Source organism: Myiozetetes cayanensis, unplaced genomic scaffold (genome assembly GCF_022539395.1).
Source record: "Myiozetetes cayanensis isolate MyiCay16 unplaced genomic scaffold, myiCay2020 scf21, whole genome shotgun sequence".
In the NCBI taxonomy this organism is placed as follows: Eukaryota; Metazoa; Chordata; class Aves; order Passeriformes; family Tyrannidae; genus Myiozetetes; species Myiozetetes cayanensis.
The window spans coordinates 186,432-200,069 of record NW_026087423.1 but is presented as its reverse complement, the minus strand read 5'-3'; the positions used below and the strand labels follow the sequence as shown (position 1 = coordinate 200,069).

General features: G+C 50.1%; 1 protein-coding gene across 18 annotated transcripts in view; it reads right to left on the bottom strand.

Annotated features, from left to right (window-relative positions):
* The window catches only part of AIFM3 (apoptosis inducing factor mitochondria associated 3), a 47,361-nt gene that overhangs the window by 14,337 nt on the left and 19,386 nt on the right, over positions 1 to 13,638 (bottom strand). For 15 of the 18 annotated variants that reach the window (XR_007629270.1, XR_007629272.1, XR_007629271.1 and 12 more), the window contains 8 exons: positions 10,486 to 10,595; positions 9,032 to 9,141; positions 8,009 to 8,053; positions 6,826 to 6,922; positions 4,518 to 4,630; positions 1,899 to 2,045; positions 1,646 to 1,732; positions 951 to 1,042 (listed from right to left, as the gene is read on the bottom strand). Coding sequence is in view for 15 of the 18 variants with exons in the window: in XM_050318396.1 (XP_050174353.1) it covers positions 951 to 1,042; positions 1,646 to 1,732; positions 1,899 to 2,045; positions 4,518 to 4,630; positions 6,826 to 6,922; positions 8,009 to 8,053; positions 9,032 to 9,141; positions 10,486 to 10,595 (801 nt within the window). In the remaining 3 variants the exon portion in view is untranslated. The remainder of the gene's footprint in view (positions 1 to 950; positions 1,043 to 1,645; positions 1,733 to 1,898; positions 2,046 to 4,517; positions 4,631 to 6,825; positions 6,923 to 8,008; positions 8,054 to 9,031; positions 9,142 to 10,485; positions 10,596 to 13,638) is intronic. The other 3 variants (XM_050318390.1, XM_050318389.1, XM_050318393.1) reach the window with 1 other exon arrangement.

Sequence of the window (13,638 nt, the reverse complement as noted above, 5' to 3'; positions counted from 1 at the left end):
ATGTGAGTCCCTGCTCTGGCTGTTCTGCAGCATCCCTTCCTCAGATGATAAATTATGCAGGGACTGTATTTCTCATTCTTTGTTTTATGGCTTGATATAAAGAGCACAAGGAAGGAGAGCCAGGATGCCTTATGCTCCCCTTAAACTGCCAATTTTGACAAATCTCCTATTGAAAACAAACTGACCCACTACTTTAGGTGTACAAGGGACAATGCCAGTCTGGGATGATGCTCGGCATCCCAGCACATCAATACCACCTTTCCTACGGCTGGATGAGGTTCAGTCCTGAAAACTGGGGGCAAGGCTCCAAAAGCTGTTAGGCTTGGACAACAGCAACACCTTATCAGGGCTGCAACAGTGAAGTGTTAAGCTCTAATTGCTGAGAAAGATCTTAAAGGTTGGCAGGAAGATGAAATTCAGAGGGATGTTAGGGTTGAGTGTTATTGAAGAGCAAAAAGAGCAACGTGGCAAAAATGACCTCTAGAAAAAATAGAATACTTCCACTTTGGAGGCTTTAGTTAAAGAAAATATGTTCAAGATCCTGGGGCCACCATACTTGGAAGTGTTCAAGGACAGGCTGGATGGGGCTTGGAGCAACCTAGTCTAGTGGGAAGTGTCCTTGCCCATGGCAGGGGGTCGGAACCAAATGAGCTTTAAGATGCCTTCCAACACAAACCATCCTCTGATTCTATAATTTTACAATATATGATGTAGGTGTATATATATGAAATAGATGATAATATCTAGATATATAGATGTAGATGTAGATGCAGATACACACAGATATATCCAATATCTTTGGTGTCCCCTGATTTTTCCACACTCTTGTAAACAAATTCAGTGTCTGAATTCACCTGCCATATTTCACTCCTTATCCCCAGGCACAATCTCTTCACATTCTCAGATAAAGCAATTTCTCTTGATCTTTAAGATTTTTGTCTGTAGCTTACGTGTTTCCAGTCGCTATCAGCAGCTTGTTGTATTCCATCTTAAACCCATCTTTGAACACGGCTATCTTGCTCTTGATATCCACAGCTGCAACCTGAAATCATTCTTAAATAATGTTAAGGGATGAAATCCCAGACGTTCACCGAGCTCCCAGCCCAATGAATTCATCTGTCAGGTTTTAGTCCTCTATGTTAATTTATTAGTTTTAGTTGATTAGTTAGTTGCTTTTAGTTAGTCTGTTTTAGTCCTCCCAGTCCACAGCTTGGCCAATCCAGACCTTAAATATTCCTTGTTACCTTTTCCCAAATCCTTGAAGATCTCCCAACATAAATAAAATAATGGGGAGAAATGTTTAAGCCATCGTCTCCACTGCTTGAAGGGTGATTATCGTAATCAGAGGGCAACTGGCCACTCCAGATCCACGTGAGGGTGCTGGCAAATGGCAGGTACGAAATTATGGCCACACCACAGTCACACCCAGGGTGTCCTTCCCGCCACGGGAGTATTGCATTAGCTGTGCTTTGAACAACCACAGGCAACCTGCACTCTGGGGCACGGTACAGGGGGCTGGGGTAGACCAAACATTTATGCAATGGCATCCAGTAAGCCAGGAACAGAGACACGTTCCCTAATTATGGTCTTTGAGTACCAGCACTTGCTGGCAATAGCCTGCAGGAACACACAGGACTCTCCTTACCTGCATCTCAGTCAGGACTTCAATGTCATAGGTGCAGAAGAACTCCTTGGGGCGCAGGGCGATCTGCTCGGGTTGGGAATCCATTGACTGCAAAAAAAGTCACTTTTCCATCAAATGCTGGGGGTTGAACAGGTGAGTGAAGAAACGGCTGTTACCAACAAAAGTCAGCAGTAGCCTGAAGTCAGCACTTATGGCACAAGTTAAGGGAGTGGCTCTATAGGCTGGAATCAAAGCCTGTTCAAGGAAAAGTTACCACAAGAGGCCGATCTGGGCTCCGGTTCCTTCTCTGCTGGCTCAGTGTGGGGCTGGTACTGACCAGCTGAGGCAGTAAATGCTTCTGAGAGTTGGCAAAGCAGCCATAACTGCAGCTCCTCACAGCACAAGCAGGTTCACAGGAGCCCTATTTTATAAAAAGGATGGTAAAACACTGGCACAGGTTACCCAGAGAAGCTGTGGCTGCCCCATCCCTGGAAGTGTCCAAGGCCAGGCTGACAGGACTTGGAGCAACCTGGTCTAGAAAAAGGTGTCCCTGCCCATGGCAGGGGGGCGGACTAGATGACCTTCAAAAGTCCCTTTCAATCCAAACTGTTCTATGATTACTTGGAAAACAACCAGTTACCAGAGGAAATGGAAGGTAGAAGAGCAATAAGAACAAGCAGCATTAACATACGAGGACACACTTTCAAAAGCACCCATGTAATGTTGCACAAGTTCTCTCAAAAGTTGAAGCAGGGGTATGGGGCCTGTATCTGCTCATCTTCAGCTGTAAGATAAAGGTTCTTGCTCTTCCCAGCCTTCCCTGATCACTGCAGTGAGATGTACACCATCTTTACATGCAGGGTTGAGCCCAAGTTCATCTGCCCTTCTGACTCTGTGGAGATAAAGTCAGACTTGGGCTGAGGACAAGCTGAGCATCAAGTGACCTGCTGGATGTGCAGGCTGCTCCCTGCTCCAGTGCAGCCCTCCCTGCCTGCAGCATACCAGGAACGGTCAAGCCCTTTATCACACAGCACTGAGCAGCAGCATCTACCTGTGTCACACAGGCATGACATTTGGCCTTGACCCAGGAGGGATAAGGGATGCAGGAATCAAGGGATTTCCCATCTGCCCATGGGGATGGATGTGCAAGATCCTTATCCCCAGAGGTAGCTTTGATGAGCCTTGCAGGACACTCCCTTACTCTGACTTCAGACAATACTCTGCTGAGGAGAGACCTACGTTGAAGAACTCGAGGCAGGGGCAGGGTCATAAAGGTTTTACGGCAAATTTTTTAAATGCTTCATGTTTACAGCGGAGAATGCCCGACCCCACTGTGCCATGAAGTGCAACAAAGAGCAGTGCACAACCACCACGGGTTTTGCTGCTGCTTAGTGCTCTGGAGATGGCAAATGAGACATGGCAACACACCAGGGAGAAGGTCGTGGTGCAAAGGGACAAAGAGAAACAGTTCGGCAGGACCTGGGGACAGACTGGTAATAGGCTTTCAGCAGGGCAGAGGAAGGGCAGTGCTGCAGTTTCAGGGAGCAAGAAGTCTGCTGCTTACAGCACTGTGTGCTCCTCCTGTAGTAACTCTGTACATTATTAGTCCCACTCACAAGAGGATTAAGAAAAATCCCATTTTTTTGTTCCCAAAAATTCAGCCTTCTCTTCCATGGGTTTTGTGCACCTTCTAAGAGCAACTACAGCCAGAGGTGTTTAGTGAAGAGTCTAACAAATAATTTACAATACCTTCAGCATGCAAAATGTTCTTACTATTCAACAGAGAGAAGAAAAACTAGTCTAAGACTCCCACGTGGGGATAAGTGTTTGGGGAGAGCTGACTGGCTGGGACAGGGACTCCATGATTCTCTGAGCTCCCCAGCACAACCTCTGTGACTCTTAGATGCAGGCTTCAGCCAGCTGCTCCTCACCTTGCCCAAGTGCAGAAATAGCCTGAATGCTCCCAAAAAAGCCATGTGCATGTTTGCCTTTCTTTGAAAATCCCTTTTTTTTCGCTTCTGGAAGCAGAGTTAGATGTAGAGTACCATCCCCCACGGATAAACATTCCTGACATAAGGGGGAACACATAGTCCACCTTATTTTATCTCCAAGCTCCTAGGCCAAATACTGCTGTCCAACCTGATCTGCTGTCTGACATCAGAGAAGGCTCAGGAATCAGCAGCAAGAAACATGACTAGATCATCCTACATCTACAAATTGGAATGCAAAATGGAATTTGTGTCAGAAAAAGTGATGTTTGCACTGCCATCAAGATATCAAGTTGTGATGATGATTGAGAATAATCATAATTATGGTATGGAGCATCCCTGGCAGCAAGAACCACACACTCATAAAAAAACATGGTCAACAACACCATTTTTCCACATGCCTCATTTCATTGCCTTAAAGATTTTGATCCAGACACACATTAAGAAGATCCACCCAGATAGAAGTTGGCTAGACCTGTGAAGAATCATCATATAAATCCTTGAGTGGTTTGGCTTGGAAGGGACACTAAAGCTCACCTTGTTCCAGTCTGCAGGGACACCTTCCATTAGACCAGGTTGCTCCAAGCCCCATCCAACCTGCCCTTGGACAATTTCAGGGATGAGGCAGTCACAGCTTCTCTGGGCAACCTGTGCCAGGGCTTCACCACCCTCACAGAGAAGAATGCCCTTTCTTCTGTGGTGGATTACTCTTAGTTCAGAGTTTGAACAACTCCTTTTTCATGTTTCGTATTTTAGTCACAAACAGGAAAGAAAATTCAAGGGAAACAGAGAAATTATGAATAAGGAAAGAGAACCATGCTGCTGCAATGAATAACGGTGGGGAAAGGTCCTAAAGCAAATTTTAAAACTGGGGAGCAATATGGCATATCCAGAGTGATACAAACCTTACTGAGCTTTGGTCTGTCGTAGGGCAAGTGTCTGTCCATTGTGCACATCACAATCCGGTCAGAGAAACCCTCCTGGCGCAAGGTCTCTGCACAGACCAGCCCAGCTGCCCCTAAGGGAGAAGGAGACCAATGACAGCCACATGTATGGGGCACTGGGAGATCTGAGCCCTTTACTGCTAAACCTGCTGGGGCTAACTCCAGAATCACCATCTCCCCCAGCCCTGGCCTCACCTCACCGCCCTTCCCAAGTCAAACAGCTCACACAGGAGGCCAGTCAGGGCAGATGCACCAGGCAAGAAAAGGGACCCTCTGTCTAAGAAGTGTGACATTAATCCTCTTGTCTCTCCCTAAACTGTCACAAAACCACAAAGAGCACACCTGAGGAGTGCTAATAATGCCTACACACCTCTCACAAGCTCCAGGCCACAAGCAGCTACTCAGACCCTTGGACTTCTTTAGTCAGGGAAGGGTCTGCACACCCAGCTCCTGGTGACTTTATGGCCAAGCATGGAGGGCAGAGAGCCCTCCCTTCTCCACAGCCAAAGAGTTGGTTTTGTGACTCACTGCAGAGCATTTTCCATGCTATTTCTTTAAGGGTTTTTTGTTTGCTTGTTTCAATCACAGAAAAAAAAGCATTAAATCAAACAAAAAGCTTCCTAGGGGCATGTTGTTCCCCTGCATCCAGGCAGCCTGATAGGCACATCCCTTCTTCCTTGGCCTAACTGTGAGACTGGAGAGCTCAGGTGAGAAACCTGGAGTCTCTTCTCAGCCAAGGAAGCCTTGCTCAATAATAAGTGTTTTTAGGGACGTGGTTTCTGTAACAATGAAGAGAGAAGATGAACCTGGACAGTATCATGGTTTTTGCTCCATCAACAAGATGCTCCCATTGATGGAGGGAACAGCAGAAGAAGAGACAGGTGGGTGGACATCCTGTGCATGCAGCCAGTAGCAAGCTGAGCCAGAGCGGATGCTGCACTGATGCCAGGATGACTCTCACATGAGCAAGGGGGGGCAGTCAATTGCCCTCAGCTCTGATGGGCATGGCTGGATCTTGATCTTTGCTGTAGGGCTGGATGGCATTCTCTTACCAACACTCCCCACAACCCCAGATTTGAAATCACCTTCCCATCCACCAAAACAGACTTTGGTCTTTAACAGAGCTGTGAATTTAGCTGGTAAAGCCTGAGAAACTTCCTTCAGCAGTGGCTAATGTTGCCTGTGGAGTGACCTCACTGAGACTGTGACGATTGTCCAGCCCTGCCACATGCCAGGACATTCCAGCTGACCTCAGGGAGCAGCATGTACTTTACACCCCACCTTTCAGGCAACAAGGGCACAAGGAAGGAAAAATGTCACCCAGCAGCAAAGGAAAAGCCAGTTAGGCTGGTTTTCCCCTTTGCTCAGGCTGTGATGATGATCCTTAGATGCTTCCAATTTCTACAACTTGGATCTCATGACCTGGGGGTTATAATGGCCAGTCTTCGTGAGCGAAGATCCGAGGAAGGTCTTTACACCTTCCAGCCTGCACATTGGATTTTTTAGGTGAGACACAGTGTGCGCGGAACTGAGCCCACCCTTTAATCCTAAGGTTCATCTGCCGGGGCCAAGCGAGCTTGGACGGTGGCAGCGAGGTCCTTAGGACGTAGAGTGGGTTGCCTTTTAAGGGCTAACGAGCTCCATCTGGCCCAGGGAGTGTCCCTGACTGGGAATCGAACCCGGGTCTCGGCGGTGACAGCGCCGCGCCCTTGACCACTAGACCACCAGGGGCTCCCAAAAAAAAAAAAAAAAAAAAAATGGCAATACACAAATGAAGAGAGGACAAGAGAAAAGAAAAGATAGATTGGCAGCTTTGCTATTTTGGCAAGGATTTGATATTTGTTGAGAAGGTGGAAGAATTTATCTTCAGAGAAGCACCTTGAGGTGAGAACTTTGGAGCTATAATCGAATGAGACGATGTACAAGGTCCAAGAGAAAAAAGTGTATCCACATCACAGGGACATCTGAGAGGACTTTACACTTATTAGCTGTGGAAATCTGGGATTGCTGATGTACTTGGGAAGGGTGTAGCAGGAAGAGGGTTCAGGGTACCCACTCCAAAGGACAGTGACAAAGCTTCACAGACCTAAGCACATGGCACCTTTGGATCACCAGCATGTAGGACAAAATGGCTCAGGAAGACCCTCTGGTCTGACCTTTTGGACAGCAGGGGAACAGGAGGGCATGACACAGCACAGAGACTCTCTGCTCCCCGCACCCCTGTTGGGAAGGAGACACACACGGTGGTCCCAGCACATGCAATCCTTACCTGCACCAATGATCAGCACGTTGGTACTGCCCAGGTTGTAGTTGCTCAAGGAAATGCATTTTGCCATCATCTTTGTCCTCCTCTGTGTCTGAAGCGCCTGTGCCACCACCAAGAAGGAAAGTCATTATCTTTGCTCAACATTAACCTGAGCAGCCAGGCAGGGATGGGGACAACTGCAGTACTGTCATAAACCATCTTGGATAGGAAGGGAACAACTGTGCCCTCGTACCGAACAAGGACTCATCCAAACACAATTCCAGTGTCCAGCGTACTACCCTTTACAAGTTACTAGATCCACCATCTTCTGCAAATCCATCCAGCTACACAGAGCTGGGAGAGAGAGGGAACAGAAAAAGCAGCCCAGGTATGTTCTTGTGCAATTCTGCACCAACAGATGAGGTGAGAATGAAGAAGTTCTATCAGGAATTTCATCCTGCACCTGAGCAGAGCTTGTATACCTGATATCCAAAGCTGATGGACTTGTCCAATTCCCCAGAGCACACCTGTGGACCTGTTCCACCATAGCCCTTGCTGCACAGACCACCTGTCCCCAGCTATCGGAGGACAAAATCCATTCCTGGTAAAGGGAATAGTCTCAGTCCCCCTCATCACATCCCTCCATAGCTGAAGTGCTACCATTCAGGTGACCTCTCTGGATCTAAACCAAGTGCTAGCAGGGTCCACTAGGCTCTGAGCCACTGGATTTGCACATGTGTACATGCCAATGTGCACCAAAAGAAGGCTTTTCATGGAAAGAAAAATGGCAGTGGCCTGAATGGGTTTCATTCTGCATCCTGTCAGAGGATGAGAGCCCTTTCTGCCTATGCACCAGGTTCCTCCCTAGCAGGAGCTGATGCCTGGGTTCAAGAGGGAGCACAAGTGGCCTCCGGCATCACTATGCCACATTCAGACAAGGCCAAAAGACTGGTGGAAGAGGCCTGTTTCCATGGGCCAACTAAATTAAAAGTTGCTTTGAGCTTAAGGAAACATAGGACAAGTTCAGGACAAACACTGTAAGACCTGAAACCTTTGGTTGACCCATGCTGGATATCACACATCCCTCTGCCCAGGCATGGCTTTCCTGCCACAGGACAAAAGGAAGAGCATTTCCCTCCACCCCCACGCACACAGAGCAAAACCCAAAAGCATTTGCCTTGTTTCTGGGCTGTCAGTGGCCCATTACCTGCTTGCTTGCTCGGATGTACACCTTCTCCTTCTCAATCTTGACCTGAGGGTGACAGAACAGCAGCAGTTTGCAGGACAGTGAGGGCTCCCTCAGGGCAACAGCGAACAAATGGAGCAGCGATGGCAGAGGGTTGCCTGCCAGAGCAGCTGAGGCCATGACAGGGTTCATCCCAACTCAAGGCTGTGGGATGTCTCCTGTCTCGTATCAGCTCTATCCCAGGCTTACTTATGGTTTCTCATTCCCAGCCCACTCCTACTCGAGACTGGGCACCTACTCCCCCAGGCTCCCAGGAGGTGTCTGATGCACACGGGTGGGTGCAAGGGAGGAAGAAACTAGGTGAAGGTGTTGCTCTCCACTACCCACACCAGCACATTTTCCTTGGAAAACGTTTGCTCCATGCCATAAAGAACGTTGCTTATTCCAAAACAAAGAGACATTTTTGTGGGTGACACTAATCTGAGTGGTATGGTTGATGCTCTAGAGGGAAGGGATCCATCCAGTGGAACCTCATGAGGTTCAACAAGGCCAAATACAAGGTGCTGCACGTGGGATGGAGCAATCCACAACATGAACCCAGGCTGGGGGATGAAGGGATCAAGAGTAGCCCTCAGGAGGGTTGGGATTGTTCAGCCTGGAGAAGAGAAGGCTCCAGGAAGACATTAGAGCTCCTTCCAGTGCCTAAAGGAGCTCCAAGAGAGCTGGAGAGGGACTGGGGACAAGAGCCTGGAATGACACAACAAGGGGTAATGGCTTCTGATTGAGACAGAGCAGGAATATTTGGAATAAATTCTTCCCTGTGAGGGTGGGGAGGCCCTGGCACAGGTTGCCCAGAGAAGCTGTGGCTGCCCCAGCCCTGCAAGTGTCCAAGGCCAGGTTGGACAGGGCTTGGAGCAACCAGGGCTAGTGGAAGGTGTCTGCCCATGGCAGGGGATGGAACAAGATGGTCTTCAATGTCCTTTCCAACCCAAACCATCCTGTGATTCTGTGTTTCCTCTGCTGCTGCAAGGACAAGGGTCTCACCTGGAACCTGGGTAAACTATCCAAGCCAGGAAAGTCCTCAATGTCACCTGTGCCGATGTTGAAGCAAGCTCCATGCCAGGGACAGCGGACTCTTCCTTTGGACAAAACCCCTGCAGGGAACATAGCAGAGCAGGGTTGGTGCTGCCCTGCAGCTGCCTCCCATTCTCTGGGATGGCACCTCTCCTACAGGACATATCAGCTGATGTGGACCTGGATGGGCAACACTGGAGTTCTCTCAACATGCGCGTTGGACAGGCTCAGCTGTTTGGGACCAACCGAGATCCTATATGAGCAATCCCTTCCAATATGCCCTGGATGGCAGTGTCCCCCAGTGTCTCTGGGCACAGCTCCAAAGTTGTCTGCTCTGCCTGGGACATAACCTCGATCTCCAGCCAGGAGGAGGCTGCTATCTCCAGAGTCTTGTCATCCTTTTAAGCCCCAGTAGCACCCAGAGCACGCAGTGCCTCCAAGTGTCACTGATTTAGAGCATATGTGTTCCAGGGCAGACTCTGACACAGCAAGGTGCCTGCACACATCTGCAAGGCACAGGCATGCCCAAAGTCACGCGTTCATTTCTCCAGGTGTTTGCTCAGAGGCTATTACCTTGGACTTTAACTTTCCCTGCTACAGTGCTGGGGCAGAGCATTGGCTACCATGTGGCCATAGACTGGTACTGAGCTTGTGCCTGAGGCACAGCAGTGCCATGTCTCATCATCATCGTGTGTGGAGATGGAAGGGCAGCCCCTGCACTTACTGCTGCAGCAAATTCCTCCAGTGAGATCCCTGTGTGACAGCCAGTTTGAGGAATGCACCCACAGGTCTCTGAAAGGGCAGGTAAACTCACTTCCAGGGCAGCATGGGGCTCTTCTGCCCTGCTCAATAGGCTCTTGCCCCAGCTGAGGGGATGAGAGCATGGCTGCTACAGCCAGCACTGCTGCTGGGCCAGTGCTGCCCAGAAGACACACAGCAGGATGCTCCACTGTCTTCCCCAGCATCCCACTTCCAGTAAAGTGTCCTCCCAATCCCAGTTTGGGTGATGCACTTTCACACACAGCCAGGCCAGCACTGTCTGATGCTGCTGCTTAGGTTCTGGGCAGGGACCTGCCTGAAGCCCATGCTGAGAAAGTGCCAGGATGCATATTTTTAATGCCAAGATGGGAAACCCCCACACCTCATCCCACTTCAGTCAATAACATGAGCAACATTCTTCTTGCTACTGAAAGGATCTCATTAGCCCAAACAGATTCCTCCTTTGGATTTACAGTCATGAGCAGAAGCCCCAGTGGCAGCTGGTGTCAACTGCAACCAGAGCTGTGGCAAAGTGCTCTGGGGAGACTTGTGCAACCCCAGCTTGCTGCCCTGTGCCCAGCAGCACAGCTGGGTGAACACTGGGCTGTCCTTTGCCCACTCTGTGATGTCCTCAGTTGCTCTCCCAGGACAGGATGCAGACTGACCTTTGACCAGTGGAGCCCCATAGTGGGGACACTTGTGTCCCACGGCGTGGAACTCGCCACTCTCCTTGATGAGCAGAGCCTTCCCGCAGCCCAGGTCCACTTCCCTCATCCTGGGGAGGAGGAGTATGGAAAGAGATGGCAGAACACGCACCTCACAGCAGATGCCACCCCCTCACCCTACAACCCAGACCTGGTCCTGCCAGCTCCCTGTCTCCTTCAACTTGCTCACCACTGGCTCCAGGTGACCACAGGTGTGGGTCAGTCCTTGTTACCAAGCCAGTTTTGCAGGTGGCTCTGTTGACCCCAGCCTGGGGCACATCCAAGCTGGGCCATTAGTGGCAGCATCTTAATCCATCACTGTGTCAAGAGGGGGCCCAAAGCACCTTCCCAGCTGCTGGGGAACCTGGTAATGGGAGTAAGAACCCAAACTGGTTTTACTGCAACCTCACCTCCCCTCCTGCCCCAAGGGCTGAGCAGGTCCCTGCCAGGCTTGTGTTCAGTCTTTCAAAGCAAATACAACATCTCAGAGTTGAAAACCAGGAGGGGTGACTCTGCCCCTTGGAATCTGCCTCCCACACCTCAGGGGTTTGTGCTCTGGTCCTGGCCACGTCACAGGGTCAACGACATTGGTCACCTTTTCCTGATAAATCCCTCAGGACAGCAGACACCTGCATGTGACCTCCTTGATGTTTCCCTCAGCTGTTTTTGTAGAGTGAAGCTCACACTGCAACCTCCTGCTGGCACCAGCTGTATGTCACCAAGGGGCTTCACCTCCTCAGTGCTGCTGTGTTCAGCCCTGCTCTGCACAGGAGCCAACAAACCTTGAGCCATTCCCATGGAAGATTCTCTTTGAAATCTCCCAGTTTTTGATAGAACCAGAGGGAACAGTCTCAAACTACAAGAGGATCAGTTTACTTTACATACAGGAAAGAAGTTTTTACAATGAGCGGTGAGGCACTGGCAAAGGTTGTCCAGAGAGGTGGTGGATGCTTCATCCCTGGAAACATTCAAGGTCAGGTTGGACCCTGGATTCAGGTTAGACCTTAGACCTTCATTTGTTTTTTCCAGCCTGGAGAAGAGAAGACTGAGGGGAGACCTCATCACAGTCTGCAGCTTCCTCATGAGAAGCAGCTCCGATCTCTTTTCTCTGTGACCAGTGACAGAACCCCGGGGAGTGGCTGGAGCTGTGTCAGGGGAGGGTTGGGTTGGATCTCTCTTGGGCTGGAAAGGTTCTTCCCCCAGAGGGTGGTTGGGCACTGAACAGGCTCCCCAGGCAGTGGTCATGTCCCCAGTGCTGCCAGAGCTCAAGGAGTGTTTGGACAACACTCTCAGGGACAGAGTGGGATTGTTGAGGTGTCTGAGCAGGGCCAGAAGTTGGTCTAGCAGAGAGCCCTTATTTTGCAGGGAGCTCGACATGGAGCACAGAGCTGCTGTCCCCTGGAAACTTCCCCTCTTCCAGCCAGAAAGCCTATCCCCACACAGTTTGGTGTTTATCTGGAAATCCTGCTTGCTCCCATTGCACAGAGTGGGCCACCTCATCTACAGCCAGCCCTGATGTTGCCTCTGGGCTACCAAACACACCACTGTGCCCAGCAAACCCCCCCTGCTCAAGGTGGCCACTGGCCAAGTGTGATTCCGGAATGCTGTTCATGCATGACAAGTTCCAGGGTCTTGGAAGAATGGGACTGACTTTGCTTGCTTATTCCTTCCTCTTCGGGTAACATCCCAACTCCATCCCACCACTTACACCCAGGCTACAGAGACACTTGTCCCACTCTCTGTTTCCATGGAGATGGAAATGGGGCTCAGCCCACCAGCACTCCCGTACCCCTTCAAACACATCTTGGACAAGACTTTGGACAGGTGCCTGCTCCACCTGCATCAGCTGCCTAATGACAAATGCTCAATTTCCCGATTTTCTTGCCAATTTCCTGATTTCCTTTCCATCTTGGGTGAAAACCAGCAGAGTTCATCACACCTGCCCTCAGGAGCAGTTTTGTCCCAGTAACTTGGCTGCCTTGCTCCCTAGTGATGCAGCTCTGCCCCCTCCCCATGCAGGATACTTGACAGTTGGAGCTCTTCCCTCAGCATAAGCAGAACAGAGCAGTACAAGTCCTGCTGCATTCCTCAGGTGATAAAACCTGTTCAATGACAACCCTGGGAAGATAAGATAAGTGAAAGAGTTTACAGCTTACCCAAGGAGCTGTGTGAGCTGAGAGAGTCAAAACCAAGACCTGGTGTCTTCAAAGCAGCACACAGCCACCGGCAAGGCTCCAATCCCACACTTACTCCAGAGAGACGCAGAGAATTATTTACACTGTCCTGCACTCTGCTAAACTGTTTACTCAGTTGGGAATTTGTCCTGTTGCCTCACTCCACTCCCCACTTGGGAAGCACAAGCTAAAACTCAGCTCTGGCCAGCAAAGAACCTTTGCTTGAGAGCTGTGGGAGCACTGGGGGCTGTTTTCTGTCCCCCCACTTAGGCTGCTGGGACGCTGGCTGGCTGCAGCAGCAGCACCAGTTTATCCACCAGTATCTTTTACTGGTTCTGCTGAGGTCATGCTGGTACCAGAAAGACAGAAAGCATACCCTGTGCTTGCAGACTCCACTAACACAATGCAGTGGTGCCTGAACCCTCGTGCCAGTGCTGCTGCCATGCCCTCGCACACCCCTGCCCAGTACACTCCTTGGGAGAAGCATCCTGGAAAATCCCTCTGGGTACCAAAGCAAGAGGACTCCTTTGGCCTGGCCCATTGCTTTACATGAGTTGTGAGACCCTCTCACAGCACCTCTCTCTTAAAATGGACTCAACCTGCTAGAAAACAGTTCTTCTCAACCTCAGATGTCCAGTGGTGCCACAGCTACTGCCATAGTCAGTACATGTTTCAGCAGCTGATGGACATGAGACTGAAGTGTGGGCCTGGTTCCCAGACCACTGCCAGTTCCTAGCCCAGGTTTTAGCTGAGGAGCTCCCTGCTATGGCCACGTGCACCATGTGTGTTCTCATGGGCTGCAACCAGCTCCTCCTCACCTTCCCTGCAGCCAGCAGAGCTCTCCAAATCTTTTCATCTACCATACTACCTGCTCCCCAGTCAATCTATTCATAGAACTGCAGAATCATAGGATGGATTGGGTTGGAAGGGACCTTAAAGA